Consider the following 18,941-nt stretch of genomic DNA (forward strand, 5'->3'; position numbering starts at 1 on the left):
AACTTTATACCCACATTTAGTTCATAAAATTTTTGAGGCATACTTAAAAAAAGTAAAATTTCATTAAGTTGTGGAAAATTTCAGAAAAACTAATAAAATTTAACATCTAGCAAATAATTTTTTTCCAATAAAAATAAGTTAAATTTAGCGTTAGTTTAACTACGGAAATTTTTTTCTGTGTATCTACCGATAAAGCATAATTGCACATCTAATCGATAATCACCATTTTCAGAACACATCTTTATGGTCCTAAAATACCTTTAGATTTCTAATTTCAGACTAATTGTATAAAACTTCGGTTTCTATTAGTCCAAGACCCCAAATCGGGACGTCGGTTTATATGGGGACTATACAGAAATCTTGGACCGATATAGCCCATCATCGAACTTGACTTGCCTGCAAATAAAAACCGAACCTATGACAAATTTTAGGATGATAACGCCATTGTTTAAGGCTGTAGAGTACTTGATTGTAGGGAGCAACTTATAATTTATTCGTTTTTTCGGTTTTTTTAATCGTATATAAAATCGTCGATAAAGTGTTGAAAAACGTCACCTATTTTTAAACGTTTTTTAGCTTTATATCCAAAAAAGTCAACATATTTTAAGACGATGTCACTAATTTTAAAGATTTTTTTCCGAAGTATTAAAGTCATGTTGACCTTAGTAAAAAGAAAATTTCATTCATGCTGGGATACCAAATTTTAAGTCGAAACACTTAACTATAAAGACAAAAGGACTTTATTGAAAAGTTTTTTTTTTTTGTCTTTATATGAGAGAAATGCGCATTCTTATTTTAAAGACATTAAATCTTTGGCCTCTGAAAATATTTTTTTCAGTGTGTGTACTGTAATTTTCTGTAACATGTCGAAAACTTATGTTAGCACCTATATTTTCGTTTATTTTCAAAATTTTTATGATTATAAATAATATAGATTATAAATAAGTAAATAAATAGTTTTCTCTAAGAAGGATTGAATTCTTTGTTCATCAGGTTGGAAACTTAAAATTTCAATTTATAACTCTTTGGAGTTTAAATTATATGGAGGGATGAAGATTTTGGAGAATTTGCGAAATTGTAAACCAAAATAGTTTTGGTGGTTAAAGATATTTGCATAATTATTATTATAAATTAATTTATTGATCATTGAGTATTAAAAGAATTATGTAAGCAAATAACAATCACTTTAGATATTTTTGTTCTTAAATTTCATTTCAAATACATTTTCAAATGCATTTTAACAAACACTTAAAACTAAATAATATTTACAAAAAACCTTAACGATGCTGTGGTTAACAATAGCAATAAACCCACATTGCCTTGCAATTGTGTGTCACCTGAGAATCCACCTTTCTGTAATTTATTGCCTGCAATTAAAGGTAACATAATATTAACAACTGACAATTATATAGTACATCAAGATTAATTTAGCCTACACTAAATTTCACGAAAAATTTTCCAATTAAAATTTTAATTGAGTTTTAAAAAATATTCAATTAAAAATTTAATTAATTCAACAAATTTTTTAATTGAAACAAAAATCAATCACAAAAATAATAGTATCAATTAATTTTTTAATTGGATCAATTGACCTTCAATTAATTTTTTAATTGATTATATAATTTCTGTGATTGAAGACATTTCAACTAAAAATTAATAAGATCAATTAATTTCGTGATTGAATAAAAAAAAAATTTTTGTGTGTATATTACTTACGATTTTCATTTCGATCCCTAACACCACATGTTCGATATGAAATAGTTGCTTTTCGTTTTGTATTCACATATCCTGGTATATACAAACTGGGTGCATCTAACCTTCCGGCAGCTATCAGTCTGGACATATCCAATTCTAGGCGATGTGCTATGGGTCCTTTAAAGTGTATAATCATTTGAATACACGAACCACCATGTAATTCTTTAGTTCTACGCGCATCTACATCCAACATCCATTCCGGAATACCCATAACCGAACGTAATTCATCCAAAAATTGAGCTCTGAAATGGAAGTATACATGAAAAAAAAATATTTTTAGGATAATGACATTAATTGATATAAATTAATTTTTAATTGTAATTGAATAAATGATGAATTACAAAATAATTAATCCATTTAAAAATTTAAATGATTCAGTTAATTTATGAGATTGATTTTTGTCTTGATAAAAAAATTAGTTGAATCAATAAATATGCATATTTTTTCAAATGCAATTAAGATTTTACACATACAGAAAAAATATCACCAAAATAGTTCCAATTAAAAAGTTTATTGAAGTTGAAATTTTTTTCAATTAATAAATTAATCAATTTAAAAAAAATAATAGCTAAAAGTTGATTGCAAACAATTTTGTAATAAAACTTAAAACACTAACGGCCATTTTCATGTAGCTCCGTTAGGCTTTAACTGCCAGTTAACAGAAAGTAAATTGCAAATATCTTTTCTCCAGTTAACTTTAACTGAAAAATTTCTAACAGTTAAGCTCCTAACTGGCATATAGAATGTATAGACAAGATGACAGATATGTCCATAGATCGGTTTAAAAATTAGTTAGCTAACGCAGCACTAACGGAGCTTCATGAAAATGGGGGTAAGTGAATTAAGAATGTAATTGAACATATTTACGTTTCGAATAAAAAAACAAGTATATATGGCCGTAAGTTCGGCCAGGCCGAATCTTATGTACCCTCCACCATGGATTGCGTAGAAACTTCTACGAAAGACTGTCATCCACCATCGAATTACTTGGATTGTGGTATCTTAAATCGTTTTCTAAATTGTGAGTTAGTCCATACGTTGTATATATTAGACAAAAAAGGTATGTGTAGGTAACTCTACAAATAATTACGAATCGATATGGACTTTTGCACGGTACGTAGGGAGCCAGAATTGACATATGGGGGTCGCTTATATGGGGGCTATATACAATTATGAACTTGATATGGACCAATTTTTGTGTAATTGGGATCGATTTATCTGAGGGCTACATATAACTATAGACCGATATGGACCTAGCTAGGCATGGTTGTTAACGACCATATACTAGCACAATGTACCAAATTTCAACTGACTCGGATGAAATTTGCTCCTCCAAGAGGTTCCAAAACCAAATCTCGGGATCGGTTTATATTGGGGCTATATATGATTATGGAGTGATATGGACCACTTTTGGAATGGTTGTTAAATATCATATAGTAAAACCACGTACCAAATTTCAATCAGATCGGATGAATTTTGCTTCTCCAAAAGGCACCGGAAGTCAAATCTGGGGATCGGTTTATATGGGGGCTATATATAATTATGGACCGATTTCGACCAATTTTTGCATGGGTGTTTGAGGCCATATATTAACACCACGTACCAAATATAAACTGAATCAGATGAATTTTGGTCTTCCAAGAGGCTCCGGAGATCAAATCTGGTGATCGGTTTATATGGGGCTAAATATATTTATGCACCGATGTGGACCAATTTTTGCATGGTCATTAGAGACTATATTCTAACACCATGTACCAAATTTCAACCGGATCGGATGAAATTTGCTTCTCTTAGAGGGTCTGCAAGTCAAATTTGGGGGTCCGTTTATATGGGGGCTATACGTAAAAGTGGACCGATATGGCTCATTTGCAATACCATCCGACCTACATCAATAACAACTACTTGTGCCAAGTTTCAAGCCGATAGCTTGTTTCGTTCGGAAGTTAGCGTGATTTCAACAGACGGACGGACGGACGGACATTCTCAGATCGACTCAGAATTTCACCACGACCCAGAATATATATACTTTATGGGGTCTTAGAGCAATATTTCGATGTGTTACAAACGGAATGACAAAGTTAATATACCCCCATCCTATGGTGGAGGATATAATAATTGAGTTTCGCAATTAATATCAATTAAATTTTTAATTGAATCATTTAAAAAATAATTGAAATTTGAATATAAGATCAATTAATTTTTTAATAAAGTATTTTTTTAATGTGCAATTAAAACTGTGATTGATACTATCATTTTCATGGTTGAAGACATTTCAATTAAAAAATTAATTTCGTGATTGAATGATTTTTTTTTGTGTGCTGAAAAAAAATATCACAAAACTATTTTAAATTAAAAAATTGATTGAAGTTGAAAAAATGTTCAATTAATAAATTAATTAATACGATTAACTTTTTGATCAAACCCGGAAGACTAAGTCAGTTAAAAAAGGTGATGGATTTTTTTTTCATTAAAAATTTAATTCAATCAATCAATCTTTTAATCAAAGTAAAAACACAAAGTTAAAAGAAAGTGATTAAAACAAGTTAAGTTTTTAAATCAAAAATACTCCATTGCAATCAGCATCACTTAAATTTTTAATTGAATCAATTCAAAAATTAATTGAAATTTGCAATGAAATCAATTAAATTTTTAACAAAGTATTTTTATACCCAATTAAAACTGTAATTGATACTATCATTTTTGTGATTGAAGACATTTCAATTAAAAATTTTAATAGGATAAAAGAACTACGTGATTGAATTAGAAAACAAAATTTTTTGTCTGTTATTGAAAAAGAAAAAATATATATATTTTAGTTGTATTTCTTTCTGTGTAGTTATTATATTTCTCAATACTTACACCACAAATCGCGGAGGTTTTTGTAAATTAATATATTTAATCACATTGTGATCTGGTTCAATATTGGCACAAGCAAATCTTTCTCCCGAATAGTCTGGTCCAAATATCACCAAAGAACGTCCTATAGCTCCAACTGGACCTTCTAGAGGGAAATTTGGATCTGAATACACAGTACGTTCCGCTCCAAGATCTATGAAAATTGAAAATATAAAAGAATGTTTGCGTTCAAACACAAACGTTTAAAAAATAAACACATTGATTTATTAGGTTCTTGTATTACCTATTGTTCCTAATCGTGCACCCACATCACCAACATAACAGCGTAAAGGATTATCAGGTCCACATTCGAATTCATATAAGTCACGCTGAAAATTAAATGTATACGATAATTTTAAAATTACAAGACTTAGATTAACAAGTGAGAAAGGATTATTATAAAGTCCAGTACATTAAACCTTACACTGAAAAAATATTGTCGTAAGTACAAACATTTCATAACTTTAAAGTTTGAATTTAATTTTTGAGTAGCATAGATTCCTATGATACGAAGGTTTTTTTACTTGACTTGACCACTTTTCATTGGAGGCGTTTTATCCTTAGATTTTGGAGATTCGACATTAAAACCGGTATCTTTAGGTAAAAGAAAATTTCGTCGAACTCCGATGAACTTGGCTAAATCTGAAACGATCATCAACATCAATGAAATTGTCTTTATATTCGATGATTTTTTGTATCTTAATTATAAATCAAAGAGTCCAAAATAGGAGACAAACTTATGAAGGCCTTCGACGCTTATAAATTCTACACGATGAAAAAATAGTAAATTCTTAAAACCTAAAAAAAAGTGCATCTTAAATTTATACTAGTGTAATACTCGCTTCTTTGTTTCAGAATCAATACCAAAGTCATTAAAGTAAGGGCAAAATCCTTTTCTGTGTATACCAACTAGATATATACCCATATATAAAACATGTTAGCGTTTTAGATTATCGTTACAACAAAAGGTTGATTTTTTAAAGCTATAGGAAAAAAATATTGTCGTGAGGCCAAAAATTTCATGTCTTCAAAATACGAATTTTGTTTAACATAGTAACATTTCATGCAAATGTTGACCACTACTGCACTTTAAATGGTCCATCAGCATTTTCGGCATACTCTTTCCAACATTTCAGCCGGTATCTCACGAATAAATTCTTAAAAGGTATCCTCCTATGCATCAATCCAAGTGGGCTTGTTTGTGTAGCTATGATCTTTAAAACGATCTAAGCGGTCAATTGATCGGTCCCGAACGTGAAATAACGAGTATTTGCATTTCATTAATATAATAATAGAAAATGGCTATTCCCATAACTATTGAAGAAGTTTCCACTATTCGAATATATCTTACCTCTTAAGTCTTTCTTACCTACTGAACCATGTCATATAACATGAAGCATGTACTTACATTTAAGTTTTTCTTGTCAATACATTTACGTACGTGTCTTAAATATTCAAGCCTTCTTTTTGTGTTCAGAGTCGTTCAAATATAAGATAGCTTGTGTCTTAAGTCTGTCCTACCTATATATTTACGTATATATTTCAAGCCTTCTTTTTGAGTCTTAAGTCTTTTAATTATTATATCTAGCTTATGTCTTAAGTCTTTTTTACGTATGTGTCTTAAGTCTTTTTAAATATTCAAGCCTTCTTTTTGTGTTGTGAGTCTTTCAATTATAAGATCTCGGCTGTGTCTTAAGTCTTTCTAAACTATATATATATACGTATATGTATTTTAATTATTAGCTTATGTCTTAAGTCTTTCTTGCCTACACATTTACGTACGTCGCTTAAGTCTTTTTTTAAGCATTCATGCCTTCGTTTTGTGTCCTGAGTTTTTCAATTATTAGATCTAGCTTGCCTCTTAAGTCTTTCTTACCTACTGAACCATGCCATATCACATGAAGCAAATGTACTTACATTTAATGGGTCCGCTAATTGAGTAAAATATGGATTCCAAACATAACCTCCAGCTACACATCTGGTATTTGTGGGCTTAACAGCGGCATCAACACCCACAGGGTTAACAAAGATTTGCCAATTATGATTTCGGGTCTATAAAATTGGAAATTAATAAAATATTTTTCAACTCTTTTCGCAGATTTATATACCATATTCCTATCATTTTTACCGGGATGTCTTAATTTCACCTCAAGCACAGTATCCGATTGACTACCATCATTGTGTATCAATTGAGTCATTTTAACATAGCCATAAGCATAACCAGTAGGATGATGGAAAGAAGCAATGGCTCGTATTTCACGAGCTTCGTGGGGTGAATAACCCCTTTCCAGAGTACTACAAGCCCAGCGGGCATTTCGTTTCTTCTTATGTATCACCACTGAACGTCCAATAATGCTGTTGACACCAAATAAAGGTAATTGAGTGTCATTGAAGGCATCCTCATATTGGGCCAACGAATCCAAAGTTCCAAATTTCCCACTTAAATCGCCCACTTCATATTGTTCTGTACTGCCCTGTCGAGGTGGTGGTGAAGTTTTTGGATTGACATGAAAAGGATTGAAATGGCCATAGAGAGTGGTATCTTCACAGGGAAAAGCCAAATTATTCTCAACAGGAGTCTAAAAAGGAAATTGAGTAGAGATTAATGGATTATGTATACAATTTTTGCTGGACTTACCATATGTATGTGATAACCACTATTCTGTTCCAAACCCTTAAATTGAACCTCAACATTGCTGACATCATATTCTGATTGTTGGGTTATCTCTACCTTGCCAATTACATTGACATCATCACCATTGCCAAACCATTCTTTAGCCACCACCTTGCGACGAAAGTGACCATTAATTCTGTAAAATATATACAAATTTAAATGAGCTATAGATGTTAACAATCGAATTTCAACTCACATTGAGCAGGCCAATCTCTCTCCTCTAGCCTTGGGTCCAAAATCATCATAGATTACCAAAGATTTGCCCAAAATATTATGTCTTCCCGATAATGGAAGATTTGTATCGGTAAATATTCGCCGACTTATCTCCTGAGCATTACGTTTACTACCCGCAATATTCAATGTGCCCATACGAATATCTAAAGCTCCTACTCTACACATAGCTGGTATTCGGGCACTACAGTAATCATCTACCGTACGATTACCCCAATCAACTTTGTAAGGATTGAAAACACCTCCGGTGGATATACAACGATTTTGCCAATCATAGAAATCCTTGCCCGGGGCACTACTATGAACTGCCCAACGATGAGCAAATGTATTATTTTGTGTCGAACCATCAGCATGTATCATATATTCAAATATCACTGTGGTATCCTGCCAAGGTTCCTCAGAGGGCTGACGGAAAAGCACTCTTCCCACAATTGGATAACGGAAAAGGACCTGAGCAGTAAACATGGGCTTTTGATAGATACCATTTGTCTCGTATTGATTGATGTTGCCACAATCCCATAGCATTTCCGTAATATTTTCCACATTTGTCCGATTGAATTGTGATATAACCATACTGCGATGGGCTACACTTTCTAGACCTTGGAGTGGTAGGAAGATATCCCAATACAAGCCATTCAACTCCGAACTAGCTCCAGGTAAAAAGTAATGATGATAATAATTTTTATTACGACTCTGCAATTTGCCACTTATATCACCAATAGGATACTGATCTTGAGTACCATAACCAGCGGGAGGTATTTTATCCTTTTCTATCTCCCTTGGATTATAAACATCTCCCGTCGAAGCACAATAATCCGCTAGACCCAATTTAAGAGGCACGGGAGGAATTTGGTGGATACGAAAACTTGAAACATCTTCAGCAAATTTCTTGGCAACATGTTGAGCATATTGACCCACTGTATTAATGGTAAAATTCAAAAATGTGGGATCAAACTTAGATCGCTGGGTCATGGTAATTTCTCCCTTAATACCAGCATGGTTCAGAATTGACCTGAAATGAAAGAAAAAATATTGGTAAAAATGTAGTAAAAATCCCGATAATTTCCACTTACTTGTAAGTCAAAGGCTTAACTCTTCGTATTTGTGTACAGGCCAAAAAATTATCGGGATGTTGATCCTCAAACAATACCAAATACAATGTCCTATGTGGTATGGTCAAATCCGAAGGTAACAATGCCAATTTTTCATCTCGAAAAACCACACGCTGTGTTGATCTCAAAGCATTCTTAGCCACTCGAAGTTTACCCAAACGATTATCCAAATCACCAATGCCATTACCTTCACCCTCTCCGGCAGGATCAAATACCAATTGAAGAAAATTACAATTATCCTCCGTACGATGATGATCAAATTTTAGAATGTCGGTAACAAAAATTTTCCAACGATGTTTTGTCATTGGTTCATGCGCATCGGAATTTGTAGGCTGTGATTGTATGTGATAGAGATCGGAATAGATTAAAGTATCACCAGCTGCTTCATCTGTGGGAGCTAGCCATCGAAAGTATACAGATCCGGCGATAGGTGTATTAAAACGGGCCTCCGCCACATGTTCTACAGACATTTGTATAGTGGTAATAGTAGCACATACTCGTACATTTCGTGATAACTCTGTTAGCACAAGAGATTTGCCCCATATTCCTTTTGGTCCTGTGATAGAAAAGTTTGCAAAAATAAAAAAATAAAAACGGGAGAGAGTAGGATAACATGGTGTATAATAATCGCCCTTATATATTCTATGTGGAACATAAAGAATAAAAATGATATTTGGTCAATTGATGTCATGGATAGATGAAGTTGAGGCTGAAGCGTAATGCAACGGATTGAGATCCGAAGACTTTGGTGGCCATTGCGGCATAGAAATCAAGAGAAAAAAACTCATTTTAAAGCAAATCTTGATTGGCGCATGCTGAGTGCGATGGTGCTGATACCTGTTTAAAGTCTGCGGTCAAAATGATTGTCTGCCATGGTTGCCACTCAATCCAAAAATACTCTGCCGAAAGTTGAAGAAAATTGTACCAAAAATACCAAATTTTATTTATATAAAAAAATTTCTCAAAATATTATTTCTATAGACATTTTTACAAAATTTTATTTCTATAGAAATTTTTCTGAACATTTTATTTCTATAGAAAATTTTGTAAAAATTGTATATCTATAAGAATTTTCTTTTTCAAAATTTTATTTCTACATACATTTTTGACAAAATTTTATTTCTATAGGAAAATATTGTCAAAATTTTATTTCTATAGAAAATTTTGTCAAAATTGTATTTCTATAGCAATTTTTGTCAAAATTTTATTTCTATAGAAAATTTCGTAAAAAATTGTATTTCTACGGAAAATTTTGTCAAAATTGTATTTCTATAGAAAATTTTGTCAAAATTGTATTTCTAAAGAAAATTTTGTCAAAATTGTATTTCTATAGAAAATTTTGTCAAAATTGTATTTCTATAGAAAATTTTGTCAAAATTTTATTTCTAGTTTTGTTAATTGACCTTTGGAATTTTACATCAGTTAGATATGAGCATTGTAAGGAGAAAGTCTATTACTTTGTAAAATATTATATCTCGCTGAAGATGATCACCGATGGAGTATCGAAATATCCGAGAACAGCAATATTTCATTAAAAAGTAATGAAAAACATTAACACCAGCATTTTTCATTAGTCCATGACCTCAAGCCAAACAAATAATCCCAAAATTGTAAAATTTTATTTCTATAAAAAATGTTGTCAAAATTTTATTGCTATAGAAAATTTTGTCAATTATTTATTTCTATAGAAAATTTTTTCAATATTTTTTTTCTATAGAAAATTTTTTCAAAATTGTATTTCTATAGAAATTTTTGTCAAAATTGTATTTCTATAGAAATTTTTGTCAAAATTGTATTTCTATAGAAATTTTTGTCAAAATTGTATTTTTATAGAAATTTTTGTCAAAATTTGATTTCTATAGAAAATTTTGTCAAAATTGTATTTCTATAGAAATTTTTGTCAAAATTGTATTTCTATAGAAATTTTTGTCAAAATTTGATTTCTATAGAAAATTTTGTCAAAATTTTATTTCTATAGAAATTTTTGTCAAAATTGTATTTCTATAGAAATTTTTGTCAAAATTTTATTTCTATAGACAATTTTGATAAAATTTTATTTTTATAGAAATTTTTGTCAAAATTGTATTTCTATAGAAATTTTTGTCTAAATTTGATTTCTATAGAAAATTTTGGCAAAATTTGATTTCTATAGAAAATTTTGTCAAAATTTTATTTCTATAGAAAATTCTGTCATAACTTCATTTCTATAGAAAATTTTGTCAACATTTTTTTTCAAAAGAAAATTTTTTCAAAATTTTATTTCTATAGGAAATTTTGTCAAAATTTTATTTCTATAGGAAATTTTGTCAAAATTTTATTTGTATAGAAAATTTTGTCAAAATTTCATTTCTATAGAAAATTTTATCAACATTTTATTTCTATAGACATTTTTGTCAATATTTTATTTCTATAGAAGATTTTGTAAAAATTTAATTTCTATAGAAAATTTTTGTCAATATTTTATTTTTATAGAAATTTATAAATTTTTAAGATTTTATTTCTATAGACATTTTTATCAATATTTTATTTCTATAGAAAATGTTGTCTAAATTGTATTTCTATAAACAATTTTGTCAACACTTTATTTCTATATAAAACTTTGTCAAAATTTCATATGTATAGAAAATTTTGTCAAAATTGTAACTCTATAAAAATTTTGTCAACATTTTATTTCTATAGAAATTTTTTCAAAAATTGATTTCTATAAAAAAATTTTTCAAAATTTTATTTCTATAGAAAATGTTGTAAAAATTTTATTTCTATAGGAAATTTTTGACCTGTTAAGGGTATGGAGCAAAATTTTGATACGCTGCTCTTCTTGCTTGGACGGCATTTTGACAACTGAAGAGTGAATTCCAAAATCAAAATAGGAACAACATTCTACACACACACACCTTCAAAATGAGGGGTGTTCAGGTTTTTCAAATGCAAAATTGAAAGAAATACGTCAAGTTTATATTGACCAAATTTTGACCGTATCACCCTTTATACCAAATATATTTTATGGTTATCAATGTTTCGATATAACTCCTTTATAGATCAATCTCCCGATTCGACTTCTTGGACCAATAGGAACATCAATTTGTTCCTAACATGTCACCAATTGGTTTTTGGACATACAAGAAATAAAATCATTAATATTTTGATTTTCTTTTTGATATAGACTCCATATGGACTGAATAAAATTATCCATTTCGATCAATGACCATCCAATTTATAAATTTACATAATTTATAATGTGGAATGTGATATTTTCATTCGATTTTCTTGAGAGAGGGATATTTTCCATCAAATTCACTTTATGCCAAATCCATGGCTCAATTGTCCATAACAATGTCCCTAGCAGCTGAAAATGTCGTGATATTACAAATATACTATATATCACAATCCATTATGAAGAGATTTTTTATATGCGTTGGTGGTGGGAATTTAAGATTCGACTCGGCCGAAAATAGGGCCTTTTATACTTCTTTGTGCATCAGTGAGCTTTTGTGCATTTTGAAAATTCAATGACTTTAGTTGAAGCTCATTTTTAAATATGTATTGCGTCCGTTCCCGCGATATGTTAAGCTCACGAACAAGTTTTCTACTACTGCGGCGTGGATCTCGATCAAAACTGGCCTTAACATTTCGGATCATTTCTGGGCACGAAGCAACACTACACAATAGTACGATAAGGAGTGATTGTATGATAAATAAATTATTTATTCACATATAAATGCTCTAACGATAGTGACTTGTGGTTTTATAGTCGAATATAAATCAATTTTACCATCAGACTTCAATGCCATCACGAGTGACATTATTTCTGAAGGCAATAGATCGAAATGCTTTTGTAAGAATGTAAACAATAAAATTAACTATCAGCTATCAGACGAGCGGTTTAGAAATGAAAATGCTGCAATACATAACAGCCTCATTGTAAAGTCCCCATACAGGGGAAAATGTTAACCCCTGTACGAAAATTTTCTTGGTGACCCCTAAACTGAGTATTTGTAATGGGTCATGCTCCAAAATCTACCATAGAATTTCTATGCAAATCGAAAAACTCGATTCAAAGTTTGAAATTCATAATCAACACACCCATATACTTACCTATCAATTGCATTTCCTTATACCATGTCGCAGATTCATTTCCGGGCATTATGATATATTCCAAATCATCGTCAAATGTCAGAACTTGTTCACCTAAACGTTGCAATTCGCAACGTTCGTTTGTATCAGTGTTGGTGTAATCAACGGGAAATTTACGCACCGACCAACTCCACACCTGATCGGGAAATTGGAGTGTTGTTTCCAATTCCGATATAATTTCCACATGACTGGTATTCACTTGACGAAAAGTTATTTCTCCATGAAGACCATGCTGGGATAGGTAAGCAATTAAATGTTGTCCTATATCAAAATCACAATAATGAGAAAAGAAATCCAATGAATCACCTTAGCTATACCGGGTTTTTTGCCTTTTTTTGTAGTGGATCTGATGGTCTACATACCCGAACATTGTGACGCAACACTTAGCAAGACAAAGACAAAGAAATGTCGATGGATTATGGTGTTAAACATTTTTGCTTTTAATAGTTGTTTAACTATTTTTTTCATTTAGTAACGTAGTAATTTGTTATAAAAACAATTTTCATTGATTGCGTTTTTTCTCTCTTAATTATAGAAGAATTCGGTTTTCACTTTCACATTTTGCCATTGTTTTATAAAAATATTTTTTTCACATGTATTTTCCTATCACTCTTTAAGTTTCTTGTGAATAAGAGAGGGCGTGGGGGGGGTTATTGTTTTAACGTCAGCAAAATGTCCGAGCCATGGTAAAAGAAATCGCCGTCTTCAATGATTGTCCAAACTCAACTGAGAGCTGCATATCACGTCGGAGTTCATGCAAGCACCATTAGCTTGGAGACATACCTGTTTGAGTCGGTGTTTGTGGTTGTTTATGGTCAATAAAAGATCAGAGCGGAAATTGCAACTTTAAGAGAGCGCAAGGGAGAGTTTGAACAAGAGCGGGTTACTTCTATGCAAGAGAGAGTTTAAACAAGAGCGGTTTACTTTTGCATTGTACTCATGTTGCGCATGCTTATTGTTGTTTTCTTCTGCTTTTTTTTTTTTTGTTTATCTTCAGTTTTGTTTTGATCGTAGTATGCACAATAACCTGTTTGGTTTACCATTGAACATATGGACGTCAACATAAGCATTTGGTTTAGACGAGTTTCTTGAATTGTTCATATTCAAAAAAAAAAAAAACAGGGTAGCTCACATTAATTAAAATATTATTGAAAATGTAACAATGCTCTTTTTAAATTTTTGTCAAATGAAATCAAACTCGAAAAGTTAATAATCTAACTCATTAAACGTACACTCAAAAAGCAATGAGTCTATCTAAAGAAAATTTAGGTTTATTTTGGAAAACTTTTTAAACGAGAATTGTGTCTTAAAGTTATACTTACTTCAATTCGCAGCTTCTTTGGCTCGCAATCAATACCAAAATCATTAGTGTAAAGTGCAAGCGAGCAAGCTTTTCTTTCAGTTTGCATTACAATTTCCTAACAAGTTCTTTATTTGAATGAAATTATACTTTTGTAATTTAATTAAAAAGACAACATCTCAAACATTTATTTACAAAACAAACGTTGTAAATATGGTAGTTTACTATGTCCACCTTTCATATAATGGATCTTGAGTTAAATTCCAGAACATGTATTTGATGTAGGATTTCCATGCTAACGATATTTCTGAAATTTTCTTAAACTACGGCATTAGTAATGTGTGGCACCACCTTATGTATGGCACTAGACTCTAACAAGAGTATTTCTGACACAGGGAAGTTTCCACTTCCCTGTGTTTTGGGACGATCTTGAGAAATTTGTACGAGTCTTGTTTGTGTCTTGAGTCTTTCAATTGTTATGTCTAGCTTGAGTGTGTGTACAGAAATATTTACGTTTGTGTCTTAAGTCTTTTAATACTCAAGCCTTGTTTTGTGTCTTAAGTCTTTCTTACCTATTGTTACTTATTGTTATTGTTTTTATCACAATGGTCTGAATAGTCCAAGTGAGCCTGATATATCGGGCTGCCACCTAACCTAACCTATTGTTGCAATTGATCATTTCATCGATGTAACATTAAGTCTCTTGGCTTGAACCTACCACCAAAAATTACAATAGGAACTTTGCATTGAATCGTTGTGCATACTCACCTACTGGTGTTTTATCAACTATTTGGGGGTTATCGGATGGCATACGGTCTATTGTAATTTTAAATAATTTTTATACCCACCACCATAACATAGAATGGTGATGGGGGTGTAATAAGTTTGTCATTCCGTTAGTAACATATCGAAATATCGATTACCGACTATATAAAGTATATATATTCTTGACCTGGGAGAAATTCTAAGACGATATAACCATGTCCGTCTGTTGTAATCGCGCTACAGCCTTCAATAATGATGCTATCGTTTTGAAATTTGACGCAGATCCCTTTTTTGTTTGCAGGCAGGTCGATTTCGAAGATTGGCTATATCGCTCCAGGTTTTGATATAGTCCCCATATGAACAGACTTCCCGATTTGGGATCTTGGGCTTATAGAAACCGTACATTCTATCCAATTTGCATGAAAGTGGATATCTAGAAGTATTTTCGGACCACAAATAGGTGTGCCGAAAATGATGAGTATCGGTCCATATTTTGGTATAGACTCTATACAGACCAATGTCCCGATTTTACTTCTTGGGCTACTAGAAACCGTAGTTTTTACCCTATTTGCCTGAAATTGGATATCTAGAGGTATTTTAGGACCACTAAGTGTGCCGAATATGGTATGCATCGTTCCATGTTTTGGTATAGCCCCCATATAGACCGATTTCCTGATTTTATTTCTTGGGATTCTAGAGACCGTAGCTTTTAACCGATTTGCCTGAAATTATAAATATACTGATATTTTACACCCTCAAAAACCTGTATCAGAGTAACTTTTTATCGATCCATTTGGCAAGCATCTAATTAAAAGTGCCATCATTTTCGTAGTAAAAATTTAATATGCCATGCATCGAAATTTTTTAAATATCGAAAAATTACATTATTTCCCTTTTTTGTTCCAATGTTGCATTGCTTATAAGAAATTAAAGTTTTTCGTATTCTTCAAAAGTGCTTGTGGGTGTACCAAGCACTTTTGTCTTGGCTCTATGTATTACTTGTGTGTTGATGAGTATAAGATATATATGGACCAGTGGATATTGTATTGCCTCACAAAACGACTAGTCAGTAGTTAAATTTAAACATAATTTATAAATTTTGGTATTTACTTCTATATTCTTTGTATTACATAAGAGAAAACGTCGAGACCTTAATAAATTATGTGGAAGTGAGAGAGATATATTGAAGATGATATCAGACAGGAAAACATTTGTTGTGCTAGTATGTATAAAATTGGTTTTGCAGACGTAAACTTTTATCATAACTAACAGGTTGGCTGATAAGTCCCCGATCTGACACATAGATGGCGTCGCTAGTATTAAATGCATATTTTTTATATAGTACCAACCTTCAAATGATTCGTGTCAAAATTTGACGTCTGTAAGTCAATTAGTTTGTGAGATAGAGCGTCTTTTGTGAAGTAACTTTTGTTATTGTGAAAAAAATGGAAAAAAAGGAATTTCGTGTTTTGACAAAATACTGTTTTTTGAAGGGGAAAAATACGGTGGCAGCAAAAACTTGGCTTGATAATGAGTTTCCGGACTCTGCCCCAGGGAAATCAACAATAATTGATTGGTATGCAAAATTCAAGCGTGGTGAAATAAGCACGGAGGACGGTGAAAGCAGTGGACGCCCGAAAGAGGTGGTTACCGACGAAAACATCAAAAAAATCCACAAAATGATTTTGAATGACCGTAAAATGAAGTTAATCGAGATAGCAGAGGCCTTAAAGATATCAAAGGAACGTGTTGGTCATATCATTCATCAATATTTGGATATGCGGAAGCTCTGTGCAAAATGGGTGCCGCGCGAGCTCACATTTGACCAAAAACAACAACGTGTTGATGATTCTGAGCGGTGTTTGCAGCTGTTAACTCGTAATACACCCGAGTTTTTCCGTCGATATGTGACAATGGATGAAACATGGCTCCATCACTACACTCCTGAGTCCAATCGACAGTCGGCTGAGTGGACAGCGACCGGTGAACCGTCTCCGAAGCGTGGAAAGACTCAAAAGTCCGCTGGCAAAATAATGGCCTCTGTGTTTTGGGATGCGCATGGAATAATTTTTATCGATTATCTTTAGAAGGGAAAAACCATTAACAGTGACTATTATATGGCGTTATTGGAGCGTTTGAAGGTCGAAATCGCGGCAAAACGGCCCCATATGAAGAAGAAAAAAGTGTTGTTCCACTAAGATAACGCACCGTGCCACGTTCTCATTGAGAACGATGGCAAAACTTCATGAATTCGCTTCGAATTGCTTCCCCACCCACCGTATTATCCAAATCTGGCCCCCAGCGACTCTTTCTTGTTCTCAGACCTCAAAAGGATGCTCGCAGGGAAAAAATTTGGCTGCAATGAAGAGGGTGATCGCCGAAACTGAGGCCTATTTTGAGGCAAACCCGAAGGAGTATTACCAAAATGGTATCAAAAAATTGGAAGGTCGTTATAATCGATGTATCGCTCTTGAACTATGTTGAATAATAAAAACGAATTTTGAAAAAAAAATGTGTTTTTCTTTGTTAGACCGGGGACTTATCAGCCAACCTGTTAAAACCTCTATTCTCCCCTATTTGTTTGGCAATTTCTATTATTACGAATAGAAATGTCCAAATGATGTTCCTCGGTCAAAAATTTCGTTTGGTGGAAGTATTTTCGAAATATTTTCGGCGAAATATTTTGAAACACTCTGTAGATATTATATTCTTGTGCTATGGTTGAAATAAAATTGAGATCTTTTGCAAAATATTTATTGGTAATCATATCTGCCCAACTGCGAAAATTCATATTTAAGAGGAATATATCAAAATATTTAGACTTCTTCACTAGAATAGCTATAATCTGTTAATAAAATGGTTGGATTTGGTACAAATTTGTCACATTCGGCTAGAACGTATATATCACTATCTGATCAATATATGAAGTGAAGAACACTTACTTTACTAAACCAAAAATTCTGAAATTGACTAATTGATCAAAGTATAGTATAGTGTAAGTGAATATGGGACAACAAAATATGTATCATGTGAGGTACATCTAAATGTGTTTTACATCTACATGTGTAGAAATTCTACTAACTGAAATTGAAATTACGGCATTTTGGGACATATACCCAGCAAAGAATTAGTCATTAATTTTGAAGCTTATGTACTGAAAGTAGTGACGAAAGAACGAAAAGACAATGGTTAAAACGTTGTCATAAAGACAAATAGATTTGCTTATATACTTTGTATGAAAGTTTATTTTTATTTTCCAAAATTTCGGTCTAGAGGAATGTATGTTTTCGTAATTCTACTCCTTGTGCAAAATTTCAACTAAATCGGAGTTAAAAATTGGCCTCTGTGGTCCTATGAGTGTAAATCGGGCGAAAGCTATATATGGGAGCTATATCTAAATCTGAACCGATTTCAATAAAATTTGGCAAACTTGACTACACTACGAATTGTATTCCTAGTGCAAAATTTCAACCACATTGGGATAAAACTCTGGCTTCTGGGACCGTATTAGTCCATATCGGGAGAAAGATATATATGGGAGCTATATCTAAATCTGAACCGATTTCAACCAAATTTGGCACACTTGACTACACTACTAATTGTACTCCTAGTGCAAAATTTCAACCAAATTGGGGTAAAACTCTGGCTTCTGGGGCCATATAAGTCCATATCGGACGAAATATATGTATGGGAGCTATATCTAAATCTGAACCGATTTCTTCCAAAATCAATTGGGTTCTATTCTGTGCCAAAACACATACTTGTGCCATAAAAAGTCGATTGGACTAAAACTGCGACCTAGACTTTGATTACAAAAATGTGTTCACGGACAGACGGACATGGCTATATCGACTCAGGAGCCCACCCTGAGCATTTTTGTCAAAGACACCATGTTTCTATTTCGTCTCCTTCTGGATGTTGCAAACACTAACTTATAATACCCTGTTCCACAGTGTGGCGCAGGGTATAAAAAGTTAGAAGCAATCATTACAACGTCAATAAAGTGGAATTTTGTTTGTCTAAAATTTTATGTAAGAGGAAAGTATTTTTTCTTTGGGTGTATGACACTGGGTTT

At 32.2% G+C, this 18,941-nt stretch overlaps 1 protein-coding gene across 1 annotated transcript; it reads right to left on the minus strand.

Annotated features, from left to right (window-relative positions):
• Positions 1–1,118: 1,118 nt before the first annotated feature.
• Rsod (superoxide dismutase family protein Rsod) lies at positions 1,119–13,525 on the minus strand. The gene is made up of 11 exons (XM_075292954.1): positions 13,164–13,525; positions 12,763–13,062; positions 8,629–9,223; positions 7,521–8,567; positions 7,289–7,460; positions 6,759–7,229; positions 6,568–6,702; positions 4,895–4,979; positions 4,615–4,804; positions 1,717–1,997; positions 1,119–1,367 (listed from the first exon to the last, which is right to left on the minus strand). The coding sequence occupies exons 1-11, from the start codon at positions 13,267–13,269 to the stop codon at positions 1,255–1,257; spliced, it is 3,495 nt and encodes a 1,164-aa protein (XP_075149069.1). The 5' UTR covers positions 13,270–13,525; the 3' UTR covers positions 1,119–1,254.
• Between the last annotated feature and the right edge of the window lie 5,416 nt (positions 13,526–18,941).

The sequence above is a fragment of the Haematobia irritans genome, chromosome 1 (genome assembly GCF_050003625.1).
Source record: "Haematobia irritans isolate KBUSLIRL chromosome 1, ASM5000362v1, whole genome shotgun sequence".
Lineage (NCBI taxonomy): Eukaryota > Metazoa > Arthropoda > Insecta > Diptera > Muscidae > Haematobia > Haematobia irritans.

What these genes read in the sequence shown, in the direction of transcription:
- Rsod (XM_075292954.1), bottom strand. Translation starts at nt 13,269, where the DNA reads ATGAAAAAAATAGTTAAACAACTATTAAAAGCAAAAATGTTTAACACC. An exon ending in TGTTGCGTCACAATGTTCGG is followed by an intron (nt 13,063 to 13,163) that starts GTATGTAGACCA and finishes ATTTTGATATAG; the next exon opens with GACAACATTTAATTGCTTAC. An exon ending in GTAAAAATGATAGGAATATG is followed by an intron (nt 6,703 to 6,758) that starts GTATATAAATCT and finishes CCAATTTTATAG; the next exon opens with ACCCGAAATCATAATTGGCA.